This window comes from Neophocaena asiaeorientalis, unplaced genomic scaffold (assembly GCF_003031525.2).
Source record: "Neophocaena asiaeorientalis asiaeorientalis breed wild unplaced genomic scaffold, Neophocaena_asiaeorientalis_V1.1 scaffold500, whole genome shotgun sequence".
NCBI lineage: Eukaryota > Metazoa > Chordata > Mammalia > Artiodactyla > Phocoenidae > Neophocaena > Neophocaena asiaeorientalis.
In genome coordinates this window covers 197,664-211,317 of record NW_020171810.1, presented here as the reverse complement: position 1 = coordinate 211,317, position 13,654 = coordinate 197,664, and the positions used below count along the sequence as shown (strand labels likewise).

Sequence of the window (13,654 nt, the reverse complement as noted above, 5' to 3'; positions counted from 1 at the left end):
TGGAAGAGCGGTAAGGAGCATGTTAAGACCAGGGGGGTGTCTGGCTTTCCTATCCGTGGACAGTGGTGCCCTCTGAAATAAGTACTCTAAATCGCCGCTCAATTCAAAGAGTTTCTGTTTACTGAGTCCTTCACCTGGCACCTTACCTGGTCTTTTAATCTTTTTAATTAAGGAGAATGGAAAACTGAAAGACACTAATTGAGAATCTTTCCTTAGATACATTTTTTTTAAAGTTAAAATGTTGTAAATCTCATTTGGTTGCATATTTTTTCTTTTCCTATGTTTTTGACTGCATAGGAAATTACCTAAAGGAATTAAACAGCAATGAGTGAGCTTTATTTAAAAGATGATATCCTTGTTTACACATACATCTATGAACAATACAGAGCATGTTAGGCCTCCACATTCAAAGATTTTACTTCTTGCTGTGGACGCAATAGGCATTAGGTAGATATAGTGGCTGTTCATGGACTAGATGCCACTGAGAAGGATACAGACTGTCACCTGTTTATCTAGTCACTCCTTGGGGTCCAGCAATAGCAGACTTCATGCTAATTCTTTTTAAGATCATCATAATAGGCTGCCATCTAGCACTTTGGTACAAATGATTCTCATGGTTCTGCTTCCTGGCCAGTAAGATGACATCTGCTGCTGCTACTTTGGTGGTTTGGTAGATAAGCAGTCTTCTTTTTCCCATGTTTTTATTTGAAACTTCCATGTGTGCTACACACACACACACGGAAATTCTTAATATCTGTAGATCTGTTGTCCAAGGGCAGGTGATATAGGAGAAAAAGCATTGATTTTAGAGCCAATGAAACCTTGAAAACAAACCTTAAATCCCAGCTAGACTATTGATTAATTCTGTGACCGTAGATGTTTTCCTTAACTTCAAGCCCTCAGTTTTCTCAGCTGTTCTAAGGGCAGAATCACACCACAGTGTTCAACATATGTTTGTTTTGTTCTGTCTTCTTTCCATAGTAAGAAGGTGAGTGAGATATGCAGCTCTCTAGGTTCTAGGATGAAGTACTTAAAATTCTGAATGCCATGATATAATTTGATATTATGGAGAGCTAAAAGCATGAAAGCATTAGCTTATTTCTAGCCCTTTAGGTGTCCTAAGAGACTTCTTTTTAAAAAAGGAATCTTTGAGAAAGGAGTTGAAAAAGTAAGGAAAATATCTGGTTATTTGAATCTGATATAGGAAGTTATAGAAGAATTAACATTTGGAAAAATATGAACAAATAATAATTGTATTCCAATCAGAAAAAAAGGAAACCAGAAAAAGAAACACTAGAGAAGTTGGTCAGTTATTTAGAGATGGAAAACCTCAAGAATGGATAAAAACAACAACTGGAATTATAGAAATGAAAGAATATTTTGGCAGAAGGAAATAGTGTCAGAAGTGTATAGGTTATTTATATATTTATATATATATACATATATTATATATATGTGGTATTTCTGAGGACAGTTAATAAATAGTTAAGAACCTTTTATATGTCTGCTTCTTTGCTTGAAAATAACTACAGTATAGAGAAATCAACAAAGTGAGAATCTAGAAAATTGACATAGTGAGCAGAAAATACAGAACATTGGCTGTATTTTCCATAGAGCTATGAAAGAAGATATGGTCAAATCTGGTTATGAAGAGTTGAGAAGAAAGTCATAGGTGACCCTGATAATCACTTAAAGGCAGGAAGACCCTAATACTTGACCTGGAGAAAGAACTGATCTGTTACTTGGAAATTCGATTTTTTAACTCCTAGTAAATATACGTATGTAGTATTGCCCTATGTGACTTTTCCGTACTGAGATTACCAATGTTATAACCTTTGTGCATGTCCCACAAGGTCTGTCAACAGAGTTTAACAGAGTGGCAGGGTGTTTCACATCCCCTCTGGGCCCTGAGGGCAAGAGGACACATTGGTTTGAGGCTCACACCTTAGCTCAGGGTGCTTCATTCAGCAACTGCATGTCACCCCTTCGAGAACTCTGGAATATCTTAAGGATCAGAGCTACTGCTGGCAATGTCCACGTTGGTAATGTGAGACTCCTAGCTGGCTTGTAAGTGGAACAGGTTAGGGGAGAGAAGAAAGTCATTGTATTTGAAGTGCAAGGAGCAATGTTTGCTCACAAGTTGTAAGGGAGTGTAAGACAAACACTATCTTTCTAAAAAAAATTCTCTCTGAAAACCAAAGAAATAGAGCAGTACTTGATATATCCTTCTTGTTCTTTGATTACAGGAAAGCCAGACTACACTTTACTGAGCTCCTCCCTGAAGAAATTGAAAGTAATTTACAGAAAAATCGATCCAAGGCCGATGCTAAGAAAATTGAAGCACTGCTAAATCTTCCTAGAAACCCTTTGTCAGCAGATAAACAAGACAAAGACTGAACATGCTCTGGACTTAAAACTCATTGGAGAGTTGAAAGCTGTGTTGCTATGTCCATTGAATGCCAGTTAGTTGGGCTGCTGACAGATGTAAGTACGGGCATCTGTAGTGGCAGTGACTTGCTCTTACTTTTTTTTTTAACCAAGAATTGGGCTACTGTACTCTTACTTTACTCATCCTTAAATTTAAGTACATACTTTTATCTACATTGATTGATCTATATATTTGACATTATATCTATATCGATTGATCAATATAGATTTCTTTTCCCTGGATTATACAATAGTAAATTAAGATTTCCCAAAAGATTAAAGTTGAATTGTACAGGTTGTAAATTTATTCTTGTAGCCCTTTAAAAGAGTACTGTAGGGATCACTAGGAAAGAGAGGAAGGAACCAGGTAAGGCAAATGGTCTGTGAAACCCTTGCACCCTTGAGTCCTAGAAACAGTAAGGACCTAAATGTGTAGTTGTGTTTGGTTCTGTCTTAATAAAAATCAAAGATGGTTCCTGTGCCATTTGAAATAATAGAAAACTTAACAAAAAGGAAGTAGATAAGCATTATTAAAGAAACAACCGACCTTGTTTCCTATCTCAGTAATGCTGACAAAGTATCTCTGCTATAGTATACAAGAGTTACTCAGAATAGATACACTGTCTCTACACTCCAGGAGCTTGCTGCCTGAGAAGGAGGCTGCCCTGCAGATTATAACTTTTACTCAGTGAGAGGTGAGAATGACTGAATTGAGTGTACCGAGAGGAAAAAACTGCTAGTGCTTTGTTTTGGGGTTAGACCTCTTGGTTCCTACTCTGAAAATACTGTTGTTCACGTGAGCAGGGTTTGTGAAGCAGCCTAGAGTAGGGGCTAAAGCCGTGGGCTCTGGAGGCAGAACAGCTGGCTTGGAATCTCAGCCCTGGAGCTTTGCAGCCATGTGACCTGCAGCCAAGCCATTTTACTTTAAGTCTCAAGTTTTCTCATCTGTCAAATGAAACAGTATCTACCTCAGAATGAGTATTAAATGAAACAATGTGTGTAAAACATAGCACAATGCAGTGGCACACAGGGCATTATCTAACAACAGGTATTAGCAGTTAAAAGGATACGCACCAGCACATTTTCACCATGATTTACGTATTATTGCCACACTCCCAAAAGCATGTTTTTCTTAATTATCCCATTCATAAATTGCTGACAAATTGGTACTTAGTCAATCTGTTTATTGTTCTATTCACAACCACATTGAGATTAAATCCTTCAACTTATAAAATTAGATGGTTGGTTTTAAAATAATTTTATTCATATCACAAAAATATCAGAATAATAAAAGTAAAAAATACTACTTGAAAAAATAGTAGTAACACATTTATTAAATGTAATAAGCAGTAATTTACTATAATTTATTTAAAGTACAAGTAAGCTGTCTCTTAGGTTTGTACTGTTTTGTGGTTACTTCTAGAGGTCTCCTTTTGATCATGTCCAAGGATTATGAATCTTAACTAAATGTGGCGATTCCTGGTGTGGTTTTTTTTTTTTTGGTAGCTGTTTGTTTGTTTAAATTCTTGTAATTTTGTTCTGTGAGCAACCATTTAAAAGTGTACCTCTGTTCCATAGACTATATAGAGTAATCTAGCCCCTTTACAGCCACCAAAATTAAACGTTTTAAATCCAGCCCCGTTTGAGAAACTTGGTCAACTTGCTGTGCAACTCCAGATTTTCAAATGAGAATGTCTGATTGCCCCAGGTTAAATCACGTCCACTCCTGGTCCAATGAGCATGGAAGGCAGTTTCAGAGAAAGAGGAGTCATGAGTTAAGTGATGTAGGAACAGCAGTTGGCCACTTCTTTCTTTTCAATTCTCTGCTGATGAAAGAGGGATCCAGAAATACCATGGAGGAAAAGCCACTTTAGGAATGTAAGGAAGCCCTATGGAATGCTATTTTCATTACTTCAATCAATTTCTGCTAAAGACAGCTTACTCTTTAGTACATACATAAAACCTATCTCATTTTAAATGAGAACCTTCTCATAAAGATTTAACAAATGAGATTAAACTAGCATAAAGCCATTTAAGGAGAGTATCAGTCCAATGTGAACTAAACAAATTATCACTCTCCAACCTTACTATTGCTTTGAGTTGTAAGTCCCCTACATACCAACATTCAAGTTGTGAACTGTTTTTTTTTTAATTTAACTAAAAATAAATTTTAATTCCTTTATATGTCTTTGAAGTAACAAAATAGGTATGCCAATTTTTATTACAAAAATGAACTTATGAAGCTGTTTTCATTTGCAGTTACTTTCTAGAACAAGTTATTGATTAGTTCATAAATTTTAAATAGAAAAAAAAGTTTGTGTGTGGTTTGTACACATGCACAACTTTTGCTAAATCTTTTCTTAGAGAAGTTTGCATTTTCCTCCTTAACAGTTTATTGGTTGTGTCAGTCTTAACCACAGAGGTTAGCAGTGTGTATTAAGTATTTTGCTATGCCCTTGTTCTCTAATACAGTATTTACTTTGGCTTACCAACTTTTTTCCAAGGAATTATCAAGAAGCATTCATCTGGGCTTTTCATAGTATTGATTTATTTTTTAGTTGCTCCTTTTAAAAGAAAAAAAAAACAGTTCAACAAAATCTATCCTTGTTTGACCTATGATCTGGTAAGTTTGATTTACTTTACAAAACAAAAAATAAAGTCATTCTGTTTGCATTTACTAACAAGTTGCGAACTTTTGAAGATGCGAACATGTGTTCGCACGTCCAATCACGTAAGTTAGTTCAAGTGTCTGGCATATGTTGTCACGTGCGTGCACCATTATGCTTTTGTGTACTTTACAGTACCCTATAGAGTACAGTAGTAACAGTATATTTACTTCAAGCCCAGCATGTCCAGAAGCAAGCGTAAAATCAGCGGTATATAGCCGCTGTGTTAGTCGGGTACCTAGGCTAACTTTGTTGGACTTACGAACATGCTCTCAGCATGGAACTCATTCGTATGTAGGGGACTTACTGTATAAGTCATTCATTCTACCTGTCAGAGGAAATTAGTTTTAGATGGGTCTACTTCCTGCTGAACAGAGTAGAGAAGTGGGAGAACAACAAAGGAGAACACAATGAAAATGTGCTGGCTAAACACCAATAATATTTCCATTAATGTCATCTAGGTGTACATACACCATACTTCCCACACATTAACATTAGATTGCTTTTAACAACATAAGATCCTTCTCCATTCCTTCATCAGATCAAGTCTCTGAAATTGACCTGATTGATACTGGATAAATTCTGTTTCCAGAAGCACTTTGACTGATGTGTGTGTGCATTTGTGTGTGTGTGTGTGTACACACATACCAGTTAATAGCACAAAGCTGGATTGATGAAGGAAAAGAGCACCAGTGCCAGGAAATCTGGGTTCTGGCCCTGGCCTTTACAATTCAAGTCACCTTCCAGGACTTCAATGTCCTTGTCATTAGTAAGAGTATTCACTAATGTCTCTTCCGGGCCTAAAGAATTCTGTGTTTCCAGATTGTTGGTCAGGGTCACCATAGCTACTTCTGTCCCCATCATACTCCTCTAGTCACTTTCAGCAAAGCCACTGGACTGAAGAGGCTCCTAGGGAACAGATACATGAAGGTCGAGGTGGGGTAATCCTGGCCATTTGAGGAAGCTCCAAGAAGTCGAGCTCAGATGGATGTGGGACCTGAAGAAAACATTAAACATTTTTATATTTTTTATCACAAGGGTATTCCCAGTTTGAGGTAACATTGTAGATATTAATCTTGATGGCTAAAGAACATAAAGGCAAGTCTAAATTATGAGAGAATTTAGGACAAGTCTGACAATTTTCACTACATGAAATATCAGGCAAATATTAAGCACCAGCTATCACGAACCAACCAAACATTATAGATCAAGGCACTCACTCACATACGTGTGGGGCAAACAAAGGTGTATCAGGCATGCTTGCTCTTCTCAGTAAGCCTACAATTCGGTAAAGGATATAAGACACGGCACATGAAGATAAACCCAGGGTGCAGAGTGACGTGCTAGAGAGAGCACTGCTCTAGTGGTCGGGCAGAACTGCTTGAACTGGGCAAGATGGCCACACAATACTTGTGAAGGAGACTGGGTTCCTGGCTTCATTATGAAGGATCAGCTGACTGATCCTTTTAAGATGGAAGGAAAGTCAGGGAAATGCTAGGTAACCGCAGAACTGAGGGGAACATCCTGGGAAGGGCATCCTGGAGAATGAGCAAGAAGTTGAAATGAAAAGAAAGCAGGATAGGAAGCTGAGAGACTGCTGTGTGGAAAATGTGCATAGGCTGCTGTGCTGCTGTGAAAGGAACCTGAGCTTGATGTCGAGTTTGGGTCCTGGTTTTCCTCCTTATTTGTCTGACTTCAGGCAGATCACTCTACCTCTGGGAGCCTTGGGTTTCTCTCCCATAAAACGGAGATAGAAAGATCGTGCTCATAGAGATTTTTATACGGCGAAATGAAATAATGCACTTGTAAAACATAACCTGTTATGTAAGTCTCAGGTATTATAGTTCACTTACTTTCTTTTTAAAGGTAACTCTGCAGAATCTCATTTTTTAATGCCGCTGTTACCCTAACCGTCACAAGTCAAACCTAAACTGTTTATGGAGACTGATTTATAGTGGTTTACCCTGGTCCTGATGTCAGTCTTTTGGATCCTAATGTCTCAATGTTTCTCTTACCTGAAAAGACCTGGGGATTTTAGGGTAGCACTAAATTGATACAAACTAAAAGTGTGATTCACAAAAGCGGATGCTGTGTTTAGGCTTCCTTAACATCCTTGGATGAATAGTAACTACCCCGTCATATGTAGAATCAGATCAAATCTAAAGTTTCGGACACCATTCATTGACATTTAGTGTGTTCACATGGAGCTTTTGGAAACTGCCGTGTGAAGAACAACAGAAACAACTGAAGATGTTTAGACTGAAGAGATCAGCTGGAATATGGAAAGTAAAAAGTTCTGAAACTTTCCCTGTAGACCCTGGGGTCTCTTCTGAGTTTTTAAGTGAGAAAATGACGCAGAGAGGTAGTTCTTTATGAAATTCGGCTCCGTAATTGGGTCAGTGGAAGATGACTCTGTTAGTAAGAGGCAGACAGATCAATGAGATGTTACTGAATTAGTACAGTGACCCCAGGCTGTGTCCAACAGTACTGAGGGATACAGGGGAAAAGTAGTGATCAGAGTAAGGAGATAGCCCAGGAATAGTACACGTGTTTGACAGATACTGAAAGACACTGAGTTGACTGACAAGAGGGGAACATTTCAAGATGGCAGAATGGCACGGCAAAGGAAGAGGTTACAAGAAGCAAATTTTATGTGGGGAGAAAGGAGAGAGGTGCCAACCATCTGTTTAGAGTACATTGAATGTGGATTTTGAAAAGGTGGTAGTAGTAGTAAAAGATGTTAAATTTGGTACTGAGAGGAAGAAAACTGTGTTCACGAGCACAAGATCTCACATATCCCACACTGGTAGAGAAGATACCTCGAGGTGTTCTGGTCAGCCCAATCCTTCCACAGATCCTATGTAGATGGGGAAATCCTTTCCATTTCCATCTCCTTATTCCTCGTCCTCTCTCTCCATCTTGCAGCATGTCCTTGAAGACAAAGCACAAGCAATAAAAATCTAGGTAGGTAAGTTTCCCTTAAATCACGCCCATGTATTTCAGCAAACCTTCAACTGGCTTAGAACTAGAGGAGTGGTTCTCAACCAGGGGTGATTTCCACAGCCACCACCACCATCACCCCCCAGGGACATGTGCAATGTCTAGAGACATCTTTGGCTGTCACAACAGGGGCAAGAGGTGCTATTGGCATATAGTGAGTGGGGGCTAGGGATGCTGCTAAACATCCTACAATGCACAGATCAGCCCCCTAAAACAAAGAATTATACAGCTCCCAAAGTCAATAGTACTAAGGATGAAAAACTCTGAACTAGAGAGGTTCACAGTCTGTATTAGAAACATCCTTGAGCCCACCAGACCTCTTTATCCTACCCATGGGGTAGGATGTTCATAGCAAAGAGTCTCTAGTCACTTCCTCGAGCCTTGACATTTTTTTGTGCTGAAAGTTGGGGAAATCAGCAGATGTTGGTCTTCCAATTTTCTTTGCTCAGTGTACAAGATTTTTACTCCAAGAAAGGTTGGTGTTCCTTCATGGTGTCTATAGCCTTAGCACTGGCCTAGCAGTTCCTCTTCATTTAATTACAGATTGAGGGTAGCATATGTATAAAGCCAAAAATTTAGATTCATAGGAAGAAAAATCCTAGCTAAAAAAAAAAAAAAAAAAAATCCTAGCTATCTCTTCTTTCCTCACTCCTGATCTTTCATCCAAAAATAAATTCTGAAGAATTGAGAATTGGTAAAATCACCTGTGGCCATATAGTTGCTCAACTACATCTCATTAGTGCATCTTACCCTCCTCCAAGAGAATGATTCTTACCCTTAAACCTTGTCATTCTGCCTTTCCTCCCATTCCAAATCAAAGATTAGACTATCACTTTGTATCAGATATGTTTTCAATTTAGTTAGCAAGCCTCAGTGTCTCCAAGAAAATACTATACATTTAGGGGAAAAATAAAAGGACTAAACTAGAATGTGTGTTGAGGGCAGTGATCTCTCATCTTTGTAACTCCAGTGCCTAGTAGAGTGCCAGGCACATAGCAGGTGTCCAAGAAATATCTGTCCAGTGAATGAACAGAACTTGCTGAGACAAGTAAAGGAGACACTAAAGTTTCCATAGATTTGCTCCAAAAGTGAGAGTAAAATAGGCTAAAACCTCGGAGAGGTGCTGACCCATACTGGTAGAGTTTGGGTGTCCAGGAATTGAGATCGTTGTGATAGTACAATATTACTTACTGCAGGACAGGCATATTAGTGTTACTGCAATGATCACAGAAATCCCACATGCTGAGACTGGGATAATAATGGCCCAGAGCAGGAGCTGATTAGCAGAAGGGGCTGGTTTGGCTGCTGAAGGAAAAGAATAGTGTCAGCTCTAATGTGTTTCCAACTGCCTGATACCCATTCTGTGCCCCTTATATTGACACAACTGTAAAGCATTTTTCACTTTTTTGCCTGGTCAGCTCTCCAAAATGCAGCTTCCAGCATTTTCCTTGCATAACTCTTTAATCAGACACATACTTGTGGGCAACTAATACCAGATGTCAGATATTAAATGTGAAAAAGAAAATTTGAACTTTTGCATTTACTGAGTTAAGTTGGCATAAAAAAAGATTCTCAGGAAAGCCTTTAAAAGCTATCTTGTCTTCCTATCTCATTTCTATAGCTGATATTACTATGTATTGCTACTAATAATTGATATTGTGTTCTAGAGATACCTTATTTTTCCTTCTCCAGCTCTGTCATGCCTTCTCCCTTTTAGGGTGTCCTCTTTAACACACACACACACACACACACACAAACACACCCCTACAGTAGCTGCCTAAAGCTACAGAAGCCACTTTGCATTCATTATGAGATACACATTTTTCATCATACAGCCTAGAGCTTCTGGAAGAACAGAAGAGACCCAGCAAAGAACCAAGCATGGATATGGCTTGGTAGTAGGTAGGATCATCCTGAAGGAGAGCTCTACAAACTGGCTATCAGATGTAGAACACAGGGAACAGAGAAAAGACAGGGCACACGAGGAAGGATGCAGGTGGGAGTAAAAAGGTGTATGCGGTACTGCTGTCAGTCCCTCCCGCTCAGGAGCAGCAGTTACACCATTTATTTTCAACCCCTTTGAGGAATAGTTAGCAACATCTGGAGAAGGGCAGGGACGCAAAAGGAATATTAGCAGCTCATCCTCTTCTGATTTCTCCGGAATGGCGTACAAATAAATATTGAGCATTTACTAAAGTACCGTTTCTCATTATTCTGATTATAAGCCTTGGGGATAAATTTCGGTCTTTAGCTTATTGGACTTCTCATCAGCATTTGGCCCAGTTGACACTTTTCCTCCTGGGACGTCTGTGACACCACATTCTTCAGTTTCTGTTTGTTGTGACTCAGTTTTCTTTGTAGGCTCTTCTTCCCCTTCTTGTCCTTTAACTACCATTGTTCCCCATGGCTCCATCTGTGGTCCCATTCTCCTCTCACTGGCCCCAGTAATCATGGGGTGATCTCATCCACACCCAAGTTTGGAAACACCAGCTGATTTCTAAATCTGTATACCATATTTCTGATCTCATTTCTGAGCCCCAAATTTTTATTTCCAGCCGTTGACTAATGGTTGGATGCCAGCATCTCCACCTGACTAAAATTGAATTCAGTATCCATGTATTCTTTCCAAAGCATATCTACCACCCGCATTCTCCCATTTCAATGAATGGCAGCACCATCAGTGACCCAAATAAAAGGGGAGGCTTGCCTTTGTGCTCACTGCCCAGTAGCTCCCACTGACTTTCTATGCTGTATTGAGAAAATCCCTGCAACTGATTCCTTTTCTCCAAATCTCCTGCAGCAACCGCCTTCGTTCAGGTTTTTCTGATCTCCAACTTAGTCGCCTTTATATTGGTCTCTTTGCCTCTGGTTTTCTAGGCTTTAATAATTCCTACACATTCTGCCACAGTGATCATTATAAAATGCACATTTGACCATAGAGAACCTACTACTTAGAGACTAGGGAAAGTCGTTTTTTTATTATTCTCTAAAACACCAGATTGGGTGGAGGCATCGAGTGATTAGCAGGGTTGGCCTCTGCAGACCAGAATGACACCCCAAATAACAAAGAAGCTCTTGCTATTATCCTGGGAGTCTAGATGTTTCACAAGTTCCAACTCACTCCTGGCTTCCTCTCAGAGGTCACTCCTCATCCATCCTCAAGCCTCACTCAGCCTGGAAAGAAGGTATGTGTTTAAAGAGACAGAAAGGGGAACCAGTAGCAGCAAATGTGCTCTGTCGTGATACCTATTAGGAACCTGGTAAGGCACCCCAGGGCAGACCCAAAATCCCAAGTGCATAGTTGTGTGACGACATCTGCACATATAGCTCGTTAGACACCCTGAGTGGGACTCTGTGATTGACCCCTTCCACACACACACATATATCTTCCAGTACATCAAGGGTTAACAAATTGGGCCGGCCCAGGCTAAAAGAGCCATAGACCCAATCTGTTTAATTAATAAATCTGGGGTAAAGAGTGGGTATTTAAATAGTAAAGCTTTATTCACATTGACATAACTATTCCTATCAACTATACACCTAATTTACGTTTGTTTATGCAGTCACCCCTTGACCTCCCCCACAAATGCATTATTTGCTTTTGACTCTAAATGATACTTGCCATCCAGTTCATGAGATCTGAAGTATTTAAAGCTCTCTGACCACAAAGACAACACTGGTGCCTAGCAAGATGCTTGGTATGTGATAACTACTTAATAAAAACTGAATGAAAGAAAGAATGATTAAACACATACTGTTAATCATCTCTCCATTAGTCATTGTGAATGTGGACCAAATAGGACAAAGAACTAGTGTTTTCAATTATCGTGAAAAGGGATACTGCTCATCCTTAGCATGAAGGAAGAATTGAGAAGGCAAACTAGGGAAAAGATGATAAAGCTGGCCACTCTAAATCATCTTTAAATAATAGCTCCACCCTTTTATATAAAGGACTACATTCTATTTCCTATAAGTTAACAAACTACCATGCACAAGCCAAACCTGGCTTACCACCTATTTATTTATTTATTATTATTATTTTTCTAATCTTTGCGGTATGCGGACCTCTCACTGTTGTGGCCTCTCCCGTTGCGGAGCACAGGCTCCGGACACGCAGGCTCAGCGGCCATGGCTCACGGGCCTAGCCGCTCCGCGGCATGTGGGATCCTCCCAGACCGGGTCACGAACCCGTGTCCCCTGCATCGGCAGGCGGACTCTCAACCACTGCGCCACCAGGGAAGCCCCCCACCTATTTTTTTAAATAAAATTTTGTTAAAACACAGCTATGTCATTCATTTGTCTTTTCTATGGCTGCTTTCATGCTATAACAGCAGAACTGAGTTGTTGCCAGAGACCATATGACCTGTAAAGAATAAATATTTACTATCTGGCCCTTTTCTGAAAATTTTTGTCAACCCTTGCCCTAGAATATCATATGTACTCATATTCCAAATATAAATGATGTCCAAAATAAAATATAATTGAAGCTGCTGTTACTAATTTGTGTAATACTGTCTACCTTAGTCATGATAATCTAAAAGTGGTTAAATAATTATATATCAGTAAAGTGACAAGAATGCTGAATTAATAAACTATTTTTACTATAGGATTCAAAATTCATTTTTATAAATTCTTTAGAATACATAAAAGATGATAGAGATGAGTTTGTACTATTAATAAAATCATGTCAAAATTTTATCTCATTACCTATTGAGGAAAATAAAGAATCCACTCAAGATAGAAAGATCTAGAGTAAATCATTCACTAAGATGAACTACTAGACCATCTAAAATATCTCCTCTACTACAAGCAAAAATAAGAGGAAGATGTAAGACATACTACACATAATAAATTATACTCGATGTATAATTTTTTACTATGCAGCCACAAAACATATTGTTATAAGTGGGGCTAGGGGTGAGAGAGGCCTGGTGGTGCTCCATATAATCAGCCAAACAAGTTAGAAATGTATTTCAAGTATTTGAGTTCTTCTGTAATAACCCATTATGGGTTTAATATGCATAAATTTATAAAAGCCCAACTTTTTCCATTTTATATTTTCAGATGATTTCACCTCTTGGGGAAAGAAAATTCTATAAGTTTACTACATGTAGGGTAAACTATTTGGTCATGGTTTTGGTTAAAAATGACCGACTTGGTTCTAAATGAACCAGTAGTTCTTAAAAGGTACATTCACCCTCAAAAGACAATGATTTGACATCATGGGACCATGGGGAGGGGGCCTCCAAAATGAAAGTGCCAAAGCCCAGAGAGCAAATCCAAAGAAGGACAATTCTTAGTGCTTTCAATCACAACAATATTGTTATAATAACTTCCTAATATGTTGACTTGATGGACAGAACTTACTTGGATGTTTAAATTTTAGAATGTTTATTAAAGAAAATAAGTCAAGTGACATTATAGTCAAACCTTGTACAGTGACCTTAATAAGTCATAGTAATACTGTCATTATCATTTTATTTGCATGTCTAAAAATACTGCAAAAAAATACTATCAGAATCAATATACATAATTCTGTGATGCATCTGGCTGAGTTATTT

General features: G+C 38.7%; 2 protein-coding genes across 5 annotated transcripts in view; one reads left to right on the top strand and one right to left on the bottom strand.

Moving 5' to 3' along the window:
* TIMMDC1 (translocase of inner mitochondrial membrane domain containing 1) overlaps positions 1-4,062 on the top strand; it is a 24,965-nt gene extending 20,903 nt beyond the window's left edge. Inside the window, exon 7 of the mRNA XM_024765094.1 lies at positions 2,246-4,062. Within this exon, the coding sequence (XP_024620862.1) occupies positions 2,246-2,397 (152 nt within the window). The 3' untranslated portion in view covers positions 2,398-4,062. The remainder of the gene's footprint in view (positions 1-2,245) is intronic.
* The window catches only part of CD80 (CD80 molecule), a 25,667-nt gene continuing 15,603 nt past the window's right edge, over positions 3,591-13,654 (bottom strand). For 3 of the 4 annotated variants that reach the window (XM_024764847.1, XM_024764924.1, XM_024764772.1), the window contains exons 5-7: positions 9,285-9,398; positions 7,913-8,024; positions 3,591-6,090 (exon numbers count right to left, since the gene is read on the bottom strand). In XM_024764847.1, coding sequence (XP_024620615.1) covers positions 7,951-8,024; positions 9,285-9,398 — 188 coding nt within the window. In that variant the 3' untranslated portion in view covers positions 3,591-6,090; positions 7,913-7,950. The remainder of the gene's footprint in view (positions 6,091-7,912; positions 8,025-9,284; positions 9,399-13,654) is intronic. The other variant, XM_024764988.1, reaches the window with a different exon arrangement.